This window comes from Littorina saxatilis, linkage group LG2, assembly GCF_037325665.1.
Source record: "Littorina saxatilis isolate snail1 linkage group LG2, US_GU_Lsax_2.0, whole genome shotgun sequence".
Taxonomy (NCBI): domain Eukaryota; kingdom Metazoa; phylum Mollusca; class Gastropoda; order Littorinimorpha; family Littorinidae; genus Littorina; species Littorina saxatilis.
Window position 1 is genome coordinate 66,006,517 of NC_090246.1, and position 24,350 is coordinate 66,030,866.

General features: G+C 46.9%; 1 protein-coding gene across 5 annotated transcripts in view; it reads right to left on the reverse strand.

Moving 5' to 3' along the window:
- Positions 1 to 342: 342 nt before the first annotated feature.
- LOC138959559 (la-related protein 4-like) overlaps positions 343 to 24,350 on the reverse strand; it is a 94,051-nt gene continuing 70,043 nt past the window's right edge. For all 5 annotated transcript variants that reach the window (XM_070331090.1, XM_070331091.1, XM_070331089.1 and 2 more), the window contains 3 exons: positions 16,383 to 16,753; positions 9,050 to 9,200; positions 343 to 8,686 (listed from right to left, as the gene is read on the reverse strand). In XM_070331090.1, coding sequence (XP_070187191.1) covers positions 8,309 to 8,686; positions 9,050 to 9,200; positions 16,383 to 16,753 — 900 coding nt within the window. In that variant the 3' untranslated portion in view covers positions 343 to 8,308. The remainder of the gene's footprint in view (positions 8,687 to 9,049; positions 9,201 to 16,382; positions 16,754 to 24,350) is intronic.

Genomic DNA, 24,350 nt, shown 5'->3' on the forward strand with positions numbered 1-24,350 from the left:
AAGGTGTGCAAAGTTTCAAAGTTCAATTACATTGAGAAAACAAACACCAACGATAAGTGTTTTGCATATATATGCACAATTAACCGGCTTAACATTCCTCATTTTTAACATCATCCCAGTGACTTCGGCAAGTCAATAAAACCCCTTTCTGCCTCATACATACAAAAGACTGAAAATGATTGAAACTGGAGATATACATTTGTGCGAGTTCATGTACGTTTGGCCTTGCATTTATGGGAAACAATTCTGGTTAAAGAGTTACAACTTACATGCGGTAATGGAAGTTATCTTCACACACACACACACACACACGCACACACACTAACGTGCACGCAGTGAACATTATGTTACAAAGATAGATTTTTATTTTCCGCTATTCCAAGAAAATTTCAATAAATATTTTCAACCAAAATTCAATTGACAAGCTAAAAAGCATGAATTCTGTTTTTAATTGTCTCTGAAAGCGCACAAAATTTTCATTTTAACTTCGAAATAAAGAAAGTCCCAAACCCTTCTATACAAGACAGAAAACAAGGTTGACAGGAAAAGAGAGAGGAAGAAGAGGAGAAGAAAAAGAGAGACAGACAACAGATGTTTATTACATGATCATCATAGGGGTTGCAAGGGGTACACACAGAATTATACTGCATACCCAAACTGTAAACAGGATAAGCAACTGAACATCATTTAATGTGCAACAAACCTCATGTTGACATGTACATGAGTTTTTTCTTTTTTGAAAAAAAAGGTGAACAGTCTATTTCATATAACATATCAGGTGGCATGACCATGAAAACAGTGTCAGTAACATGTTGAACAATTGCAGACACAACGACAGAAAAATACCCCATTAGTAAAACATTCATTTTAAACATGGTTGGAGAGGAGGGGGTCATTCAATATTTAGGTCAAAATGTTCCTGTTTTATTTACGTTTTTCTTTTATTTGTTTAAGGCAATCAATCGCATCGGAGAAAAACGTCAACACATTTGCACCGTGCCCAATGAAGGGAAAGACAAAAAAAAAGTTGCTAATGCTAACTCAATCATCTCGTTCAGAATCAAAAGCACACGTGATACACGCAGAAATATTTTATAAAGAATTGTTTTCTTTCATGACATAATGTGGCGATACAAGCACAAGCCAACCAGGTAACATATGCCAGAGATATAGACAATCTGGAAAGGGGGAGAAAAAAAAAGTCCACCACCTTAGTTTAAAGGTAAATCACGTTTTTCAACCTGTACAGATTCAGAATCATGTCATATCACCTAATATTTATTGCCATCTTAAGTAACAGGCATTTAAACAGTGACAAAAATACAAGAGGAGGGAGGGCTGGGATTATTTAGCCGTGTGCGCAACAAAGTTTGACTTTGGAAGTCTTCAAATGCATCCTGCATCCCCGGAGAAAGAGACCTAACAAAAATTAAAAGAAAACATATAAAAAGCGCCATTTTTCCCAATAAAGCAACAGCTTTGCACTTTTGTATATCAAGAAGCAAGCTTGCATCCACTTATCTGTGCTTGGATGAGTGAGTTGTTTTATTATACCAGCTTTTCAATTAGTCTGTCAGAATATAACACTGCTTTGAACAAGATCAGACAAAAAACACACCGCAAACCCTAGACCAAAATATCGTTCCAGAACTTGAGAAAAAGAGAAAATAAGGGTAAACTTGGGGACAAGGGCCAAACGGAAGGACATTAAGTTCAAAAACTGTACACGCCAAAAGTTACTCCAAGTCCAAATGCAAACACACGCAAATCGGCTTTAAACTACTGCATTTATACATAAGGCAACAAACAATGTACACACATGGGGATGAGAGCAGAGGAGTAAGAAGAACAAGAAGGAAAGTCCTTTCTCTAAGCATGCACAGAAAAGGGCCTCAAACAGAGTGCTAATGCTAGAAGGGTTACTCAAACAGCTAGGTTTCCCCCTTAAGAGTTTCACCACGTGTCCAGATTTATACTATGTTCATGTTTGTTTGTTTGTTTGTTTATTTGTTGCTTAACGTCCAGCCGACTACGCAGAGCCATATCAGGACGAGGAAGGGGGGGATGAAGGGGGCCACTTGTCAAGCGATTCCTGTTTACAAATGCACTAACCCATTACTTGTGTCCCAGCAGGCTTTAGTAAAACTAAATTAATACCTACTGGAAGATTACCAGTTTCCAGTATGTTAAAATAGGCTTAACCTATCTACTGCTGGACTTACATCAGAACACTAACAGATTAAACTATACATGAATCGCGAGACAAGCGGCAAGAGAAGAGATTTTTGGAAAAAATACAGGTGAATGAGCAAGAAGGCAGAAAAAAGAAAAGAATTCATGAAGAAAAAGAGAGCATGACAGGAAAGAGGAACCAAAAATCTACCTAACAGCAAACTAGAAAGCTCCTGCGGTTCCAAAAACAGGAGGGGCTTTTAATTTCATAACCGCAGTGCCCCACTGCGGGACTATGTTCATGTAACTAGTTATTTCTTTCTCTGTCAAATGTTCTGCTTGTTCTGGTTTATCAGGTGAAATTCTTTCTTTCTTTACTTGGTGTTTGACGTTGTTTTTAACCACGAAGGTTATATAGCGACGGGGAAAGGGGGAAGATGGGATAGAGCCACTTGTCAATTGTTTCTTGTTCACAAAAGCACTAATCAAAATTTGCTCCAGGGGCTTGCAACGTAATACAATATATTACCTTACTGGGAGAATGCAAGTTTCCAGTACAAAGGACTTAACATTTCTTACATACTGCTTGACTAAAATCTTTACAAAAATTGACTATATTCTATACAAGAAACACTTAACAAGGGTAAAAGGAGAAACAGAATCCGTTAGTCGCCTCTTACGACATGCTGGGGAGCATCGGGTAAATTCTTTCTCGTCCCAACCAATATGGGACTCCCCCTAACCCGAGGGGGGTTCAGGTGAAATTATGAGTGCTAACACCTACCATGAACATTCTCATAAGAATCAGCTCACATTAATGCTAGTACTTAACATTTAGTTGCTGGTGTTGGGCAAGTCAATGCCCCGATTACATGAATGTCTGGAATGTTTTAGTTGACCGCTTGATATGCAGCAATATTGCTTATGTAGCAATGGAAAACAAGCACTCGGCAGCTCTTTAAGCTTGAGCTAAGTTTCCTTTCTTGTAACTCTTGTATACTCAGTTTTGGTTGGAAAATCTTAAATGCTGGACTTGCTGAAATGTGGGTGTGTGCACTAAGCTCTAGGTGCCTTGTCAGCAGCAGGAAAACAGACTCAAACAAGTGTAACTTTATCGGCTACAAAAAGGTCGATGGCACATGTTCACTGACCTTTTGACCTTCAAAATTCAAGAAAATGTCATCCTTGGTTACGGCACTTTACCGCAAAAGCTAATTACAGCAAGGCATTTCTTCCACTAATCTTATACGCATCATCTTTCTTAATGGAACAAAGTAGCTTGAACATGGACAGTACCAAGGTTCATTGTCTTGCACACTAAGTGAACAGGTAAAAACCGACTTGAATTAATTTCAACTCTACCTATTTTTTTCCATCCAGTCTAAGAAGATGTCCCTGTATCACAGTTTTAATTGCCATCACATCAGCAGGATAAAGGACAAAAACAGCAAGGAAAGGGAAACAAAAGGAGCACTGTAACCCTCTGAAGGTGGCCCAGACACTGAGACAGACAAAGAATGTGCGAATTCAAGAGAACATAGGTCACCAGTCCACCAAGTCAAACTTGGTTGTTATTTTTTAACGCCCCTTGAACACCAAGTCAAAGTATGTAGTTTGCACCTGCTTTGCCCATGCCACTCGAAAATGTTGAATAAGTTCCTGTTCCTGTAGGGCTGAACCCCATTACAACCCTTTCAATAAATCTGCTTGTTAACAAGCTTTGCAGGTTCTGGCATGCAATGTCAGTTAAAAAAAAAACCCACCATCACAGCAGTAGAACAAGTGCAAAGCTAGGGTGCAAAAATCAACTGGTTGTGGTTACACGTGACGCTGGACACAAGTACTGGTGGCTCCTAAAATTGTCATTTTGAAACAAGTTTCTTTCCCTTCAAAATACTTTTTTGGCCTTGTTTTCATGGTCCTACCTGTTAGAAGCACATCATTTGCAGAAATGACAGAACACTGAACATCACATCCCCAATGTTAAAGTTCACATGACAAGATCAAAATACATTACATATCAACACAAGTTTCAAACTGTTCTTTTTTTGTTTTGCACTATACACAAACATATCTTTTATACAAGTACATGTATGACAATCTGTTTAAGAGTATAGGAACATGTAATATACTGTTTATGCTTACAAGAACAAAAATCAGTTTACATCTTGGCATTTGAAAACACACACCGACATGCAGCATACTCTTTCCAAACTCTTTTACCCTCATTACGATACAGCTCTCAATGCTATCTCACGATTCTGTCTAACTTGTTAGTTCACTGAGGAGTGATCGAGGAAGAAGAATCAAATGAGTTATAGAGTTTAGAAAGTTCACAAATCAAAATGCTGACAACTACCTCAAGCTCATCCTAATAAATATCAAACGCACATGAACGAGTTGATCCATGTTTTCAGAGCAAAGAAAATGATGGCAGAGGTTACCATGTTGTTCATAAGACTAACAATACTTTTTCCAACAGCAGAAGATACCTAACATGGGAATCATCCTTCCTAAATGACATTACTATGTAGTACTTCACTTATTGCACATTTTGAGCTTCTGGCTCTCTCACCCTTCATGTACAAGAAACTACCCAAAGTCCTGCTTGGACATGGTTATTTATTGGTACTCTTGAATAATGCCGCAAAGCTACAGGATAAAGCTATGTGCTTCAATCTGCTGCATGTCCTAACACGCCTCATAACCTTATCTCACACAACCTGACAATAAAGCTGCTTCACAATTCTTCCCCAAAGCCTTTTGGCTTTTCTTCAATGCACCTCTAGTTGTCACATGCTTGCTTTAACGGCAGTTTAAAAATGTACGAGAGCAACTCGTGATCCATGCTTCTCATTCTGTTCTGATTTCCCCCCTCTGAATGCAGAAGTTAACAGCAACAACTTTGCATTTTTCTGGAAAAATTTGAGAGAGCATGAAAGTCATGAGATTGTATCCTTGACATGAGTCTGCTGTAGAGCCAAGCATACATGCTTATTTCATTTAAAAAAAAAAAGAAGAAAGTTTTAATAAAATAAAATATAACTGCTCTTGGAATATAAGAGAATCACTGTTCAATAGTCTTTCCAAGGACCTAGGCTCTGAGATACTTTAACTGAAACAACAAAACTGAAACAACAAAACTTCTGAAAACATCTTACAATGAGAAATATTGTTGAAGAGTTCATCAATAGCCTATAAAAGACACCCAAGGAGAAAGAAATTCATAAAGAGTGTTTCAGCTGTGGGTACATATACAATTTCTCAAACTCGAAGCAAATCGGGAAGAACCTGTCAAAAACAATAATGCCACAACAAAGTTTCCATGTGAACGATTTCTACCCCTGCACAACTGAAGTTTTCAAAACCAACAAATCCTTTAAATGAGCTGACATCAGCTAAGAAGCAGTTTCAACATTTTGTGTCAAACTTGACAAGGTACACAAACCATTTCTGTAGCTATAAGCTTTTCTTGAACAAAAAGAATAGTGGCAGCAAAAACTCTCAATCACATCAATTCAAATACATTCATTCACAAGCATTCACTCCTAAACTCTCCCTGCGGCTCACTCACTGGGTTTCTCCATTCATAATTATCCAATGCTCCTAAGCAGCTACAAACAGATCAACCACTAGTAATCAAATAACTTTCCGCAACCATAATGCTTCACACACTTAGTTTTCGTAATAGATATGATCAGTCATCAAACAAATATCACACAGCGTACGCTTACTCGCGTCAACTAGACAACAGCAGAAATGGAAAGGTATCAACAGTTGTACGTCTTGTCAAAATCCATGCAAAGTAAAGCAATTAAAAGGAACTTGGGTTTTCAGTCTATGAAACCAGAATGTCTGCATGGTGAATGCTACAGTCAGCTGTACAAATGCTCACAAGTTTTAACCCTGCCAACTTTTCTTAACCTATTTACGGGTTTGGTGTGCCTCAAAATGACGCCATGTTCAGAACATTTAAATCACCCATGCTAACAAGACATTTAACTATCAGCAACATGCTTAAACGCTATAGTCTAACGGAGAGAAGCTCACATGGTACCACTTAATTATGAAGATTTCTCCCTGAACAAATTTGCTGTCAGTAATAAAACAAAACCATTGATCACTCCCCTGTAATGACTTAAAAAAAAAGCAAGATTGGTAAAGGAAAGAAAAAATTTAAAAACAACAAGCTCCACCTTCCATTGAAGGGAATAAAACAAAGTGTAAGCCCTAGGAAAGCTTTCACAACTGCCATTCAATTTCAGTGGTATTTTCACATTCTGGGTTTGATTCTTTGAAGGACAGACCAATTCCTACAGAACCAAAGAAAACAAAACAAAGTCTGCACCACATCAACCAATCAGCATCAACAGACACATGTTTCACACGCAAAACAATCGATACAGATCATGCACACCAAACAAGTATATGATAAAGCAAAGAATGAACATGTAATTCATTCTCAAGCGCAGAAACAAAAATGAAGAAATGTTGATTTTATCCATTGATTTTAGTGGTTTTTATCGGTTTTTTGTTTTCTCCATCATTATGCTATGTACATGAATAATACATACTGGGGACCACAACAAAAAAATAGGAAAGGGGACAGAGAAAGCAAATAAAACCAAGCAAATTCACATCCAATTATAGGTTGCATAAAAATTAAAAGCAAAATCATACTACCAACCAGCAAACCATTGCTGATCAAACAAAGTCACATACCTAAAATACAGAGGAGAACCTAATGATTCCATTTTCATGAAGAATCTGTTCCGCTTTTGTGTGTGTTAAATTCAGCTTCAGTGTAAAAAGGAGACCATGTAAAAGGTTTGATTTCAAAATCATCTGTTGGAAATCCTAAAATCTTTCAGGAACATAACTTAATAACCTGAAGATCAGAAAGAAACGCCTCTAAAACTTCCTCTTTTCTGATGTTTGTGTGACAGTGCATGATCATCCTTCAAGGTCTAGTCATCACCCCATTAGGAAGAGAGGGCAGGTGGGAGGGGGAGAGGATCGGGAGCATTCCAAATATCTTAACCTTATCATTTTTTTCTAAGATTTAACCCTACACCCATTTACCAAAATAACATAAAAAAAGAACAACATTCAAATTTCAAATCAATTTTAAGATTTCTCCACATGAAATCATGAAAGATGAGTTTTCTGCCTTTTCTTATGGTGTATATATACACTACATACAAAACAAAAAGAATTAAACCCTTTCTCCATGTGAAGGAAAATAATCAAACTTGAGCTACTCTAAAACCCGAAAATACCATCCAAATAACAACATCTCCAAAAATCATGAGAACGAGACAAGGAAGAGGGGGCCAAGACAAGACTAATTTTTTTGGCAAGATTTTTTTTTTATGTTCAATACACGTGGCAAAAAAAAAATTTCAGCAATGACATCATGAGCGGACAGTAGAGCCGGTGTAGGTGCCACCGGATTGCCATCCACCTGAGCTTAAGATCACACAAAATGCATGCCGGACTTGACTGCCGGCATGACATCAGTTGACTACTAGAGTCCCGCCGCCAACGGCTTACCACCCACAGGTGCAGGGGAGGAAGCCGCTCAGGCCTCGGGGTCTTGCTGTCCGCTCACAGCCTTCAAGCTTTTTGCTGGTCTCCGTGGCTACAGGGGTGAAACAGTCACACCCTGATCCACCGCGTACACAGCCAGCAAGTCGCATCCCTGCTTCCCTCCGCTATTGGTGATAATGGAAGCCAAAGATTCAATTTGAGTACTGCCTAGCTGTCACTGCCAAATGGAACTTCATCTTGCATCCACCCAGTGGTGTCTAGGACATTGCCCCCCCTCGCTCTCTCTCTCCAGCCCCCTTCCTCGTCCAATCAAGACAGGAGGCAGTAAAGCTCTGTTACCATATTTCTTCTCCAAACTTTCATATTGGCAAGACCATGAGGGAGGGCATGTCGTCATCATCATCGTCGTTATCGTCATCATCGTCGATCAATCAAAACCTCTTCCCATATAAGCGCTGAGCCTCTCAGCACCAAAGCAATCTGAAAGTCCCATTGATTTCCCCCCACCAAAAACCTGTATTTTGCAGCGCTCGTTATTCCAGGAGACATTGCCACACTCTGACTAGTTCGTGATACCTGAGGAGCGTCACTTGGCCGGCACCTTGACATCGCGGTCACTCCGTCGACGGTCAAACCGCGGGCGATTGTCGCGGTTCTCCTTGGCCCGGCGGCCTCCTGGGAAGCGCTGGTCCTTGGGGTCAAAGTCTTTGCGTTGGGGCTCCCTGGCAGGAGGGCGGGCACTGGCACTGGCGGATTTGGGCGGGGCGGAGGAAGCAGAAACAGAGGCGGAGGTCTGGGTCTGACTCTGCTCACGTAGCGTGGTCTGTGCTGAGGAGCGGGCAGCAGAGGATGAGGATGAAGAGGCCTGGGAGCTGGCTCCTTCCTCCGCGCTCTGCTGCCTGGCTGCATTCTCCGCTTGCTGCTTGCGGGCCACCATCTGGGCATAGCTCAGCTTGGGCGGTTCCTGCCGACAACAGATTACAAACCATTTTATTTCAAATTATCAATTTCACAGCAATGTGTAAAAGCCATGTCAATTCCTTCTGTCACAGGAAACATGCTGTAACAAAGGTAGGTCACTGTCTGTTGACACAAATTTCTTTCTGAGGAATAAATTATCTCGTCTTAAATCTGTGTCTTTTCCTAAATTGGAACTTTGTGCCCAAAGCATACTGTCTGAAAAGTTCTATGAAAACTGTAATCACTGGCTGTGAATGTGGAAACAAAATTAAGATTAGCTTGAAAACTTTCTACCAGTTTACCAAATGAACAAACAAATAAATGTAACATAAGGCAGATATTAACTGCCGTCAGGCACGGCACTTACAGCAGAAGGGTTGGGTGCTGCTAACATAGGGTTGGACGCAGGAGTCTGTTTAGCAGCGGCGGTACTGACTGTGGCTTGTTTAGGAGCCACTGTCGCTTCCACAACTGGCTTGGCTGCAGAAGCTGTCGAGTGGCTAGAGGTCTTGCTGGTTCTGTAATCACAAGGCACACTTTGCTCATTCCTGCCCAACCATACTCACAGAACATACATATATAGGGCTAACACACACAAAAAAAGTGAAAAACCTGAAAGGCCAGGGTCCAGGGCGACAGGGGCAAAGAACAGATTCTCCTGGTACCAAAATTTATGTTAATAAATGATAAAATAATACACATTTTGCCTCCATCAACTATCCAAACTAAAAATATTGTTTTAAGCTTTACTTCAAGAAACCGGATTTTTCGGTTTTAACAGTTTTCAAAAACCGGATTTCCGGTGAGCACCGAAAAGGTGTTATCCCTGTATATATAATGAAACAGAGGAAACACGCTGCAACAAGCAGACTTTCTGACAGCCAAATGTTTTTTTGACAGCTTTCACAGCTTGCTTTTCAATCCTATTTCTGTACCTATTTATCACAATAAATCGAAAATTGTATAAGTAAATTTTTATTTGATTAATATACTTACCCGAATCACATAAAGCATTGACACAGTCTGAGATGCTAAGGTCTGAAAAGGCTACCTGTCTTAAACAATTTTAAAGGGAAGCAACCCCACCACAAAAAAGTGTAAACAGAGCCATGGTAATGACACACCCAGGGAGTTACCTCCCATTGGTGTGTACTACGTCACTACCGCTCCTCAACACGTGGTCAAGATCATACGGCTTTAAAGAAAACTAAAAAACCATAAGCGGGGTTGGCGGGAGGGAATTCACTATGTGATTCGGGTAAGTATATTAATCAAATGAAAATTTACTTATAAAATTTTCGATTAAATGACATTCTTACTCCGAATCACATAAAGCAGATAGCTTCAACAAGGCGGTGGGAAAGAAAAATCCAACTCACTCTTAAGTCCTTGCCAAAAACTGGCCTCCTGCAATCATGGCAGGAAGAGCTCTGGAGGCCTCCTGACGAACAGCAGAGATGTCTCTCAGATAAAAATTTAAGAAGACATCCTCAGAGCGCCAGTACGCAGTATGCAGTACATCGTCCAGTCTCCTCGACCGCAAAACGGCCAAAGAGGAAGCCCAAGCCCAAGTTCCATGGGCTCGAGCAGAGTCAAGGGGGAGGACAGGCTGCGTCCCCCCCTTGTTCAAACGGCTCCACACGTACGCATGTTTTATGAGAGCCGACACCCACCCATCTTTGTGTCTCTCCGTATTAAGGGAGATAAACAAGAGCTTTTGAGCAGCTGACCTAAGCGACTGCGAACGTGCAAGGTAGATGTTAAGGGCTCTGACAGGGCAATTAACCAAATCCGGGTCTCCAGGAGCCAGGATGATAGATAATGGTTTGACATGAACCAGAGGAGATGCTCGCTCTGGAGCCTGATTTTTCGCCAGAAAATCTGGACGAAACCTTAAGGAAACTGAGCCGTCAGACTCATGTGAAATATCCTCCGGATTTCCAGAAAGAGTGTGAATCTCACTCCCTCTGCGAGCAGATGCCAACAGCAAAAGAAACAGGGTCTTACGCGTCAGATTGGGGAAGCAAGCATCTCTTAAAGGCTCGAAATCTGCAGAACGCAGGAATTCTAGGACCAAAAAGAGATCCCACTTAGGTACAGGAGTACGAGTCCTAACCTCTGAAAGGGACGCGCCCTTAATGACCCCCGAAATGACGCGGCTGACATCAATGGACCGACCTATCTGCCGTAAGGTCGCAGAGATGGCCGATCTCCTTATCCTCAAAAAGGAAGCGGAAGCTCCCTGCGAGGACATGAAAGAAAGGTGGTTTGCCACATGCATAGAACGAGGTGCCAAGGCATTCAAACCATGCACATGGCACCAGGATGCCCAGGCCTTCCAATGTGAAGCATAGACCGCAAAGTAGAAGCTCTGTGAGAGCGTTGCACTAAGTCTAAAGTCAGCTCTGATGCCCCAGAACGCCTCAGCGAGGACCGTACAACCTCCACGCGTGAAGTTTCAGCAGCTGGGGCTCTGCGTGGGGGATGCCGGTTTGAGGCTGCACCATTCTCCTCGCGCGAGCGCAAGGGGAATGGGAGGGCCATGGGAGAGTCTCAGGAGGTCCGCAAACCAAGCCTGAGAGGGCGATCAGCAGCAGTGATGGTCCCTCCAGCTCCGCCTTCCTGAGTACTCGGCTGAGCAACTGAAAGGGAGGGAAGGCATAAGCCTCCAGACCCAAGAAATGTCCAAGGCATTCGTCTCCCAAGCCTCCGGGTCCGGAAATGGAGAGACAAAAATTGGCAGCCTCTTTGAAAACCTGGTGGCAAAGAGGTCCACCAGAGGCTTCTGGACCAGGGCCCAGAGACGAGACAGAGCTCCGTGAGTGATGGTCCACTCGGTTTGAAGTACTCTGTCGGAGCGACTGAGCGCATCCGCCAGAGTGTTCAAGCTCCCGGGCAGGTACCTGGCTGTGAGAGTGATTTGGTGTTGCCAGCACCAAACCAGGATCTCGCAAGCCCTGCCCGAGAGCGACGGAGACCCCGACCCTCCCTGCTTGTTGAGATAAGCTGCCACTGTCGTGTTGTCTGTAAACAGACGAACATGTTTGGCCTGAAGTGAGGGTCAAAACTTGGCTAGAGCTAGAGACACAGCCTCCAGCTCCAGCAAGTTGATGTGCAGCAGCCTCTGTTCTGCCGACCACAGACCTGAAGCAGTCTGCTGGTCCGTGTGAGCCCCCCACCCCAGCAAGGACGCGTCTGTGAAGAGGTCCAAGTCTGGGGAGGGCAAGGCTATCGGCACATCCCTGCAGACCCATTCCGTGTCTAACCACTGAAGGGTCGAAGACTGGAACCATCCCTGGAGAGGGACGAGAGCGTTCCAGTCCACACAAGTAGAGTCCACGTACGGTTTCAGGGCAAACTGAAAAGGCCGTTTGTGAACTCTTCCCAGGGGTACCAGGAGAGCCATGGACTCCATCTGCCCCAAGATGGAGGCCAGAGTCCGCAGGGAAGCCCGCAGGAGGCAAAGTGGAGCGAATGAGAGCTTGGAGCTTGTCCACCCGCCTCTGGGAGGGTTGGACAGTCCAAGAAACCGTGTTGAAAGACATTCCCATGTAGGTAAATGTCTGAGACGGAATCAGCTCTGACTTTGATCGGTTGATCGAAAAGCCCAACTTGTTGACCTCTCGAAGAACTGACTGGGTATGCTGCGCGCAGCCTGTCTGGCTTTGGTTCAGGATGAGCCAATCGTCCAGATAAACGCGCAGACGAATACCCTGCGACCTCACCAGTACGAAAAACACCCGAGGTGCGAGAGACAGCCCAAAGGGTAGAGCGCGGAACTGGTAGATCTGATCGCCCCACCAGAAACGAAGCCATTTCCGGTCGGCTGGATGCATAAGAATGTGAAAATATGCATCCGTCAGATCTATCGAGGTCGCCCAGTCTCCTGGACGGAGGGAGTCTCTGACCGAGGCTGGCGTCTCCATCTTGAATCGTATCTCTCTCAAGAAGGTATTGAGATGCGATAGATCCAGGATGGGACGCCACGCTTCTGAGGCCTTGGGAACGGCGAAAAGCCGCCCGTAGAACCCGAGGGAGCTGTGGTCTAAGACCCTCTTCGCCGCACCCTTTTGTAGCAGGGAGGCAATCTCCGCCTGAAGAACGGACCTTGCTTCCTGCGAGGAGGGGGGGCTTGGAGACCGGCGGACACCTGGACAGAGGTGCCTTCGCGTCCTGCCAAAGCAGGCGGATGCCCGACCTCACCACACCCACAATCCATTGGCTTTGTACAGAGACCAGCCAATGCGAAAGTGCCCGGGAGGGGCCCCCCGCCATCACCGAAGTGGAGGGCGGAGGGGGTGAGATTGGGAGCACTTCATTGGGGGTGAGGCTTGCTGCTAGAGCCGCCCATCCCCCTGCCCAAAGCCGTTCGTTTTCTCGAACCTCGAGAAACAGAACGGGACTGTCGTTTGTCTGCCGGTTTCGACTGAGCAGAGGCCTGAGCCTGCTTTTGCTGAGAAGGCTTGCTCTGTTTCAAACTTTGAAGAGAGAAATCAGAGAACTGCTGATGTCTGTTTGACTGAATCTCCTGTCTTCTGGCATCAAAGACGAGATGTCCGAAGAGAGAGCCCTCCACCACCGGGGAAGCACGCAAAGTGTCCCTCGTCGCCTGCTCAGTAAACTGAGAGTGTGAGAGGAAAAGATCCCTTCGACACATCACCGAGTAAGCGTATTGAAGAGAGGACAGTCTCATCTGTTCTTCATTCACCCTGGCAAGGGCAGACAACAGAGTCGAAACATCGTCAGCGTCCTGATCTGCACTAAGTGTGAACGGATCCAGCGACTCAGTGAGAGAACGAGAGAGAGCTCTGATCAGAGTCTCTGAAATGGAGGCAAGCTCCAAAAGCTGACGACCCAATTCCTCAGAAGCGACCAGCGTGTGATCCTGAAACACCACACCTGCGTCCTTCTTAATCTGCTTGGCAAGCAGAGGAAGCATTTCCTGCGTAACCGGTAACGATGCACGCGGAAGCGCAAAGGAAGACAACAAGTTCCGGTTAGTCTTCGGCAACGTGAACCTCTCATGACAAGACGGAACAAAGGTCGAAGACTGTGAAGCGGAAGCCAGCCAAGGCTTAGCCTGTTCCGGAACTGCCCCACGAGGAACGAGAAGCGGAACAGGAACAGTGGGAATCCCACTTCCGGAAGGAGATGGTCTAGCCAAGACCTGCGAGAGGTGGTATGCTACCGAAGGTGACTCCGCGAAACTGAAGTATGAATCATCATCCTTCGCGGAACGGAAATCGGACATCGCCGACGGGGCAACCGAAGCGGAAGCCAAAGAAGCTGATGCACCCTCCAGAAAATATCTGGAGGTAACCTCAGCCGCAGCCTCAAGGGCAGCCTTGAGCTTCGCCGGAAAACCAGAACGTGCCTGCTCGCTGGTAACCGACTGAACGTCGGAATGGTACAGCGAAGGACCGAAGTCACAGTTGCTGGTGGTCGGACGGTGAACGAAATGACCGGAAACCGGAAACCCATCGACTGAAATCAGGATAAGAGTAGGAGGAGGGCACGTCCGTAACCGCCGGAACCGGAAAAGCAGTCGAAGCAGCACCCGAAGGGTGAAACACTGACTGACCCGGCCAAAGCTGCGAGGCCACCTGCCCAAAGGGCGGGCGCTGTTCCTCACTCACCGACATCCGAGAGGAAGTGCCAGGAATGGGAGCAGTGAAACCGGGAGGAGCCGGAAACGCAACCGACGAAACCGTACAATACGGAAGCCCAGGTTGCATGAACTGGAGCCGGAAGCCCGAATGCCCATATGGCAGTCCACGGTCAACCCTGGACAAGACCTCAGCGGGTGCTTGCAGCAGGAGACCTATGCCTCCGGTAGGAACCGGAAGGGCAGCAGCCGGTTCTCCGAAACACAGATGCCCGCGACGAGGCAAGGGTGAGGCGGAACAGAAGTTTGCGGGTTGTGATCCCGCGCCAAAGAATGTCCGGCAGCCTCACGAGGGCCGGTGGACCAGTTTGACTTACCGGAAGCGCCAACCACAGCGGTAGAAGACGATGAGGCAAGTAGATCCGCCCTGGACAAAGTCACGGCCGGAACCATCAAGGAAGCCAACGACCGAGCGTCCCCCACGGCGGGCAGGAACACAACACTGGCCGTAGGCTTAGAATGTTGCATTTCTTCACGCACCAAAGTGCGAATCTCTGGAACCAAGGAAGTCAGTATCGACGACACCAGGGATGCTTGCTCTGAAACCGGAACGGAGGGAGAGCGAGAAGAAATAGAATGAACAGAAGAGTTTGGCTGCCCCCCAACCGAAAGGTCATTAGGAGCAGAAATAGGTACGGCCATGACCGTATTACGAGCCTCGTCCAAGACTACTACCATAACAGGAGGCTTGGAAGCTCATGAAGAAGATTTTGATTTAACTCTGCCCAAAACATCAGCCTTGCCGCGTTTCTTAATGCTGTCAGCAACTACGAAAATTCCTGTCAACAAAGAATAACAAGTCGCGTAAGGCGAAATTACAACATTTAGTCAAGCTGTCGAACTAACAGAATGAAACTGAACTCACTGCATTTTTACAGCAAGAGCGTATACTCGTAGCATCGTCAGTCCACCGCTCGATGCACAGGCAGTGAAATTGACAAGAAGAGCGGGGTAGTAGTTGCGCTGAGAAGGATAGCACGCTTTTCTTTATCTCTATTCTTTTTAACTTTCTGAGCGTGTTTTTAATCCAAACATATCACATCTATATGTTTTTGGAATCAGGAACTCACAAGGAATAAGATGAAATTGTTTTTAAATCGATTTCGGAAATTTTATTTTAATAATAATTTTTATATTTTTAATTTTCAGAGCTTGTTTTTAATCCGAATATAACATATTTATATGTTTTTGGAATCAGAAAATGATGAAGAATAAGATAAACGTAAATTTGGATCGTTTAAAAAAAAATTTTTTTTTTTACAATTTTTAATGACCAAAGTCATCAATTCATTTTTAAGCCACCAAGCTGAAATGCAATACCGAAGTCCGGCCTTCGTCGAAGATTGCTGGGCCAAAATTTCAATCAATTTGATTGAAAAATGAGGGTGTGACAGTGCCGCCTCAACTTTTACAAAAAGCCGGATATGACGTCATCAAAGGTATTTATCGAAAAAAAGAAAAAAACGTCCGGGGATATCATTCCCAGGAATTCTCATGTCAAATTTCATAAAGATCGGTCCAGTAGTTTGGTCTGAATCGCTCTACACACACACACAGACAGACACACACACACACATACACCACAACCCTCGTCTCAATTCCCCCCTCTACGTTTAAACATTTAGTCAAAACTTGACTAAATGTAAAAAGGAACAAGCTCACCAACTACCAACGCAGAAGGTAAAGTAAGTGGGTGCCGGTGAGTGTCAAGCAGACACCAAACAGCAAAAGCCACGAGAGCGCCAAAAATCCACACCTTCTCTCAGAAGCTGAAAAAGTCGTATGATCTTGACCACGTGTTGAGGAGCGGTAGTGACGTAGTACACACCAATGGGAGGTAACTGCCTGGGTGTGTGGTTGGTCATTACCATGGCTCCGTTTACACTTTTTTGTGGTGGGGCTGCTTCCCTTTAAAATTGCTTAAGACAGGTAGCCTTTTCAGACCTTAGCATCTCAGACTGTGTCAATGCTTTATGTGATTCGGAGTAAGAATATGTAATTTAGTGTACTTGAAGACAACCACTGGTGAACTGACTTTGAGGGGTGGGCGGATGGCTCGACAGCAGTGGCACTGGCAGGGGCAGCATTGTGTGATGCAGCGCTCGGGGACGAAGACGCTTCCGTCTCCTTGGGCATGGAGGGAGAGCCAACAGCAGACACCACAGCTGCAGCGGTCATGGTTGTGTTACTGCCGGTCAGCTGAGAGGTCGGCGTGGAGTCGGCCACAGAAACAGGAGCAGCAACAGGCGTGGAGGCTGCGGCTGACAAAGGTGAGGCTGTAGGGGTGCCGGAAGGTGCCAAAGCAGGCTTTGGCTTCTCCTCCAGGCGAGAGTGTGGGCGAGCGGTTCCTTTCACAACGTCCGACAGCTTGTTGCCTTCGGGTGCATCACTTGATGAGGAGTTGTTCTGACAGACAGATCACTGCGTGTTAACAACGACTCTCAATGACCCTCACAGCTTCACATAGCATAAAATGGAAAGAATCTTAACATGTTATGATGTTGTTTATGCATGTTCCTTGCATGATTATGCATACTGAGCTTAGATTACCCAATGCGATGGACTTCGCAGAAATAAAGATGAGACAATGAAAGGTATTCTTTCAATTGGTATACATTTTCTGTTCGACACTCACCAACTGGTTTTTAATAGAAATGAGGAAAACACCATCCGATGGAAAGCTCCCTCTAAAACTTTTTGGTGTTAATTCAAATTGCTTTTTGTGACCAGTTATTTCTTATATAGCTGCTAATGTTATATAGAAAGTGTTGCATTAGAAAAACTGACGAAATCTAGCATTTCATGGAATTTCTAACAGAACTATTGATACTTATTTTTGCTTTGGGTGTGGGGAGATGATTTTAAAAACATGCTGTAGAACATGTGTCCACTGTAGAACATGTGTCCACATGTGTTCTACAGCATGTTCTTAAAATCATCTCCCCACACCCAAAGCAGACAGTTCTTGATTCGAAAATTTTATTGTAAATGGAAAATTTCCTAAATAAATTATCATTTAATTAATATACTTACCCGAATCACATTAGCATTGAGTCACCTGAGATGCTTATCACTGAAAAACGCTTACCCGGCTAAAGAATTTAAAGGGAAGCAACCCCATCACCAAAACGAAAGTGAAAGTAGCTTTGGTAATGGGCCAGTACACCGGGAGTTACCTCCCATACGGGTGTATGCCACGTCACTTCCTCTAGGAACACGTGCCTATTATCATACGGCTTTAAAAAATCTTAAAACCATAAGCGGGGCAGGTGGGAGGGAATACAGTATGTGATTCGGGTAAGTATATTAATTAAATGATAATTTATTTAGGAAATTTTCCATTTAATATCATATTCTTACTCCGAATCACATTAGCAGATAACATCAACAAGGCGGTGGGCTAGAAATGAATCAAAACTCACCATCAAGATCTGGACAGGAACTGGCCTGCTGCTATGAGCGCTGGAAGGCCTCTGGAGCCATCCTGTCGAAGAGCTGTGACGTCCCGAAGATAAAAGTTTATGAAAACATCTTCGGAACGCCAATACGCAGTTGTCAGCACCTCCTCTAGACGTCTGGAGCGCAGAACTGCCAGAGAGGATGCCCACGCCCTCGTCTCATGGGCTCGGGCCGAGTCAAGTGGCAAGGAGGGCATAACCCCCCCCCTCTTTGTGCGCCTCCACTCATAAGCCTGCTTGATGAGCGAGGACACCCACCGGGCCAACGTTACCTTCGACAAATCTTTCTCGCGCCTAGTAAGGAGAGAGATAAACAACAACTTCTGAGAACTAGACCGAATCGGCTGAGTCCGGGCTAAGTACAGACGAAGTGCCCTCACAGGGCAATTGACCGAATCGGGGTCACCCGGGGCCAACGCGCTGGTCAGAGCCTTAACTCTAACCAGCGGAGAGGCCTGCCCCGGAGACTGATTCTTGGCCAGGAAATCAGGCCGGAAACGCAAAGATGCGGAACCGTCCGGCTCAAAGGAGATATCTCCAGGCTGACCCGACAGGGCGTGGACCTCGCTACCCCGTCGGGCCGTAGCCAACAAAAGGAGAAACAGCGCTTTGCGAGTGACATTGAACAGACTGGCCTCGCTTAAAGGCTCAAAATCCGCAGAACGAAGGAATTCCAGGATTAAAAACAAGTCCCACTTGGGAGCGGGCAAACGAGCTTTAGCTTCCTTAAGAGCAGCCCCTTTAATGACTGCAGCTATAACGCCCCCGACTCGAACAGAACGACCAATCTGCTGAAGAGTCGCCGAAATAGCGGAGCGCCGGACCCTCAACGAGGAGACTGAGGCGCCCTGTGAAGACATGAAAGAGAGGTGGTTAGCGACCTGAATAGAGCGCGGAGCCACCGAACTCACCCCTCTAGCTGAACACCAGGCAGTCCATGCCTTCCAGTGGGAAGCATAAACTGAAGAGGTGGACGCTCTATGCGAGCGAGCCACCAAGTCCAGAGTCAAAGACGACGCCCCAGAGCGCTTCAGCGAGTCCCGAACAACTTCCACACGTGAAGCTTCAGAAGACTGGGCTCCTCGTGTGGAATGCCTGTTCGGGGCTGCACTAGTTCCCCTCGCACGAGTGCGAGAGGAATGGGGGGCCCTTGGGCAAGCCGAAGAAGATCTGGAAACCAGACCTGCGACGGCCACAGAGGAGCGACCAGAAGAAGAAGGGCCGGCTCCTCCATCTCCGCTTTCCGGATTACTCGGCTGAGTAACGGAAAGGGAGGAGTCTGAAGATCTGTATGTGCCCCCCAACCCTCCCTGGACGCATCTGTAAAGAGGTCCAGGTCGGGGAGGGGCACGACGATCGGAACACCTCTGCAGACCCACTCCGTGTGCAACCACGGAAGGGTCGCAGACTGGAACCATCCCTGCAAAGGGATGAGGGCGTCCCAGTCCACCAGAGGAGAGTCCACAAACGGCTTCAGCGCGAACTGAAGCGGACATTTGTGGACCCGGCCCAGTGAAACCAGAAGAGCCATAGACTCCATCTGCCCCAAGATGGAGGCGAGCGAGCGGATGGAAGCCAACAGGAGAGGTAAAGTGGAGCGAATCTGAGCTTGGAGCTTGTCCACCCTTCTCTGAGAAGGCTGGACAGTCCAAGCGACCGTGTCGAAAGACATCCCCAGATAAGTGAATGTCTGTGACGGGGTCAGCTCCGACTTTACCCGGTTGATCGAGAACCCCAACCAGTTGGATTCTCGAAGAACCGTCAGGGTATCCTGCGAACAGCCGCTCTGGGACTGGTTCATGATGAGCCAGTCGTCCAGATAAGCCCGCAGACGGATACCCTGGGACCTCACCAGTGCACAGACCTGTCTCACCACCATGGTGAAAATCCACGGTGCGAGAGACAGCCCGAAAGGGAGTGCGCGAAACTGGTAGATCTGATCTCCCCACCGGAAACGAAGCCATTTCCGGTCGGTCGGATGCATAAGAATGTGAAAGTATGCGTCCGTGAGATCGATCGAGGTCACCCAGTCTCCTGGGCGGAGAGAGTCTCGGACAGAGGCTGGCGTCTCCATCTTGAATTTTATCTCCCTCAAGAAAGTATTGAGGAGAGATAAATCCAACACGGGACGCCATCCTCCTGATGCTTTGGGAACAGCGACCAGACGCCCGTAAAATCCCAGGGAGCTGTGGACCCGAACTCTCTCCACCGCGCCCTTCTGCTCCAGGGAGGCAATTTCCGACTGCAAGACGGAACGTGCTTCCTGCGAGAAGGGGGGCTTGAACCGCGGAGGCACTCGGGTAAGAGGCGCCTTTTCCTCCCGCCAGAGTAGACAGAAGCCCGAACTCACCACTCCCACAATCCATTGGCTGTCTACTACCGACATCCAACGAGAAAGTGCCCGGGAGGGGCCTCCCGCCATCACCAAGGTGGAGGGCGGGAGGGAGGTGAGATCGGGAGCGCTTCATTGGGGGTGTGGCTTACTTCCAGAGCCGCCACGCCCCCTCCCCGATGCCGTCCTCTTCTTCCCACCACGAGCGGCCGGCGAAGCCTGCCGCTTCTGAGCTGGCTTGGGGTTAGACGATGTCTGAGCCTGCTTCTGTTTAGAAGGCTGAGACTGTTTCACCCCCTTCAGAGTGTAGTCAAGGAACTGACTGTCCTTGTTTGACTGAATCTCCTTCTGTCTGGCATCCAGTGCCAGCGGACAGAAGAGAGACTCCTCTGAGACCGGGGAGACTCTCAAGGTCTCCCTAGTAGCCAGCTCCGTGAATTGGGACTGCGAGAGGAAGAGATCCCTCCTGCAGAGTACCGCTTGGGTGTACTGCAGGGAGGAAAGACGCAATTGTTCCTCATTGACCTTGGCCAATGCGGTCAAAAGCGCAGAGACATCGTCCGCATTCTGTTCTTCACTGAGAGTGAAAGGAACTAGCGAATCGGTCAATGCCCGAGACAGAGCCCGAACGAGAGTCTCCGCAATGGAGGACAGTTCGATCTGCCGACGTCCAACCTCCTCAGCAGAGAGGAGGGAAGCCTCGGAAACCGGCAAAACCGAATCACGCTTGATCGGTTTAGTCAGAAGAGGCAGCAATTCCCGGGAAACCGGAAGGGTAGCCCTAGGGAGTGCAAAAGACGCCAGCCAATTCTGGCTCTGATTGGGCATGCCAAGCTTCCTATTGGCCGTAGGCACGAAGGAAGAGGCTTGGGCAGCTGAAGCCACCCACTGCTGAGCTGATTCCGGAACTGGACCAAAAGGAAGCAGTAACGGAACAGGCACTGGCCGAATACCACTCCCCGCATGTGCTGGACGAACCAGTGAATGCGAAAGTTGGTAAGCCACTGACGGAGACTCGGCGAACCGGAAGGAAGAAACATCCTCCTGTGCCGGCCGGAAGTCCGCCATGGCAGAAGGAACGAATGATGCGGAAGAGTCCGCAGCCACCACCCCTTCAGGAAAATAACGAGACGTTACTTCCGCCGCGACGTCAAGAACAGACTTGAGCTTCGACGGAAACACGCCCCGCGACTCCTCGCTGACCACTGATGGAGCATCAGAATAGTCACACGTGGAACCATGACCGAAGTCACCAGTTCCGGAAGCAGAAGCATGCCCTGGCAAACCGGAAACCGGAAAAGCCTGAGCACTAACGTCATCCTGCCGCCCAAAACCCTGTGAAGGTAAAGGGTAAGCAGGACGACCATCCGCAAAAACCGGAGCTGGATGAGCTGACGTCACTCCCCCGACTGAGTGGAGTGATGCCTGCTCAAGCCTAGGCGCTTGAAAGCCGGAAGGCGCACGCTGTAATCCACTATCTGGTATCCGGAAGGAACCACCAGAAGAGGAAGAAGCGTTTCCGGCCGAAACCGGAAGTGTAGTCAACGGAACCGCAAAATGCGGAAGTGAAGACTGCACTGGTTGACTTCGCGATCCGGAAGGACCGGAAGTCAGTGAATACTCCATCCTGCCGCGACCGCCGTAGCGTGCCGGAGCGGACGGATCATCACTTCCGGCAAGTGCCGGAAATGCGGCAGTCGAAACCGACTGCCGCCGCTGTTCGAACAAGTCCGGGGCCTCGTAGGTTATCGCCGGAAATGAAAGATCAGCAAGGTATCGGTCGTGACCCGATGCGAAAGAGCTGTCCCCCGAAGGAGAACGTCCAGGCGCCTCACGAGGGCTATCGGACCAGCTCTGCTTACCAACCGACGCTGAAGAGGGAGGACGCTGCTCCAAGCCGGAAGTGGAGGACAAAGACACGGAAGCCAATGCCCGGACGTCACTGCCAGATGCCGGAAACGCCGAACTGCTGGCGACGGAACGCTGAAATTCTGCCTGCACCAAGCTGCGGATTTCTGGAACCAGTGACTTTAACAGAGAGGAAACCAACGCACCTTGTCCAGGTGCTAACAAAGAAGACGAAGTCTCCGATGTAGAGACAGGTGCAGAAGTAACAGTAGCGCTAGGCGCCGCAAAAGAAGCAGAAGTAGTAACAGCGCTAGGCGCCGAGATTGGTACAGCCAACAAAGTGTTACGCTCTTGGTCTGTAACAAGTAACGTTGCCTTGGAAGAGGAAGACTTAGCCTTAATTTTCCCCTTGGGGTCCGACTTGCCACGGCGCTTGTCTGAATCAGACATGTTGACAACAACACGTGGCAACGCGAAAAAATTTACTGAAACATAAGTCTAAACGACTGGAAAATTCAGTAAACACACGCACTAATGCGTTAACAAAATACTATAGCTAAACTTGCCCCACAAGCAGAGGCACGGAGAGCTACAAACAAAGTCACACGAGCTAGAAAACTAACTCACACAACAAAATGGCGACACGCAAGACACTGACACAAACGTCAACAACACGTGGCAAAGTAAAAAGATTTACTGAAACGTAAGTCAAAACGACTGAAAACACAGTAAACACACACGCTTACGCGTCAACAAAATACTAAAGCTACACTTGCCCAAACAGAAAGAGGGCACGCAGAGCTACTAGCAAAGTCACACGAGTTAGCTAACTAACTCACACAACAAAATGGCGAAACACGCAAGTCACTGACACACAAGTCCGTAAAAAACGGACAACGTACAGTAACGAAACAGCGCAAACAACCAACAACAAACGGGAACGAGCTCACCAAACTGTAGGCAAGGCGAGCAGACAAGCTGGGTAACGTGGCCGGCGGGTGTCACTCAAACACACAAGGTCAGCCACAGAGCGTCAAAAAGTGAACCGTCCTCTCCGAGGTGAAAAAGACGTATGATAATAGGCACGTGTTCCTAGAGGAAGTGACGTGGCATACACCCGTATGGGAGGTAACTCCCGGTGTACTGGCCCATTACCAAAGCTACTTTCACTTTCGTTTTGGTGATGGGGTTGCTTCCCTTTAAATTCTTTAGCCGGGTAAGCGTTTTTCAGTGATAAGCATCTCAGGTGACTCAATGCTAATGTGATTCGGAGTAAGAATATGATATTAAATTTTCATTTAATAAATATACCTACCCGAATCACATGTAGCATTGACACAATCGGAGATGCTAGGTTCTGTACAGGCTAACCGTCTAAGGGAAGCAACCCCAACCACAAAAGTGTAAACGTAGCCATGGTAATGCCCATACACCCGGGGAGTTACCTCCCCTCGTGCATGCCACGTCACCACTGCTACTGAACACGTGGTTCCTATCATTCGACCTAAAGAATAAATTCTCCAAATCAAAAGCGGGGTTGGCGGGAGGGAATATACTATGTGATTCGGGTAGGTATATTTATTAAATGAAAATTTACAATAAAATTTTCGATTAAATTACATATTCCTACTCCGAATCACATGTAGCAGATTGCAACAACAAGGCGGTGGGAAAGAAAAATCCAACTCACTCAAAAAACCTTGCCGAAAACCTGGACCGCTGCCAAAGAATCAGGGCGGTCCCAGTGGGAAAGAAAATCTAACCCACTCAAAAAGCCCTTGGCAGGGCTGGCCCACTGCCAACAGGCAGTGAGGGAACCGAGGAAAGTCCTGATTGACAGCCGAGAAGTATCTCAGGCAAAAGCGTAAGAGACAACCTCAGAGATCCAGAAAGCTGTGCTCAGCACTTCTTCCAATCTCCTAGCCGTAAAAAACAGCACAGGAATAGACCCAAGCCTTGGATTAATAACCCTGGCGAGCCAAGGGAAAGACAAGCTTCCCCCCCCCCTTTTATTGGAAGGAAATGCTAATGTCCTGAGAAGATCCGTGCGTAAGGTTGTCCCCTCAACTGAGAAGGACGAACCCCCGCGGTGACCTTAAGACAACCATGCCAAAGTCTGCAAACCTTGGGATGTAGTAAAGCCCAAAAGGCTTGTGAGAAAGAAGTCAGCTCAAAATAAGAGTGACCAATCCCCACGAAAGAGCGAGAGAGAGACATCCAAGCACTACGTACCAGAGTCCACCTCGAAGAGAAAACTCGCAATTGAAGGTCGCCAGTCGTCCCCTACCAGTCCCTGTGAACGCAGGGAGAGAGGTAGCACCCGACAGCAGCCACTTACGACTGTGCGTAAGCTACCGGAAGTGAG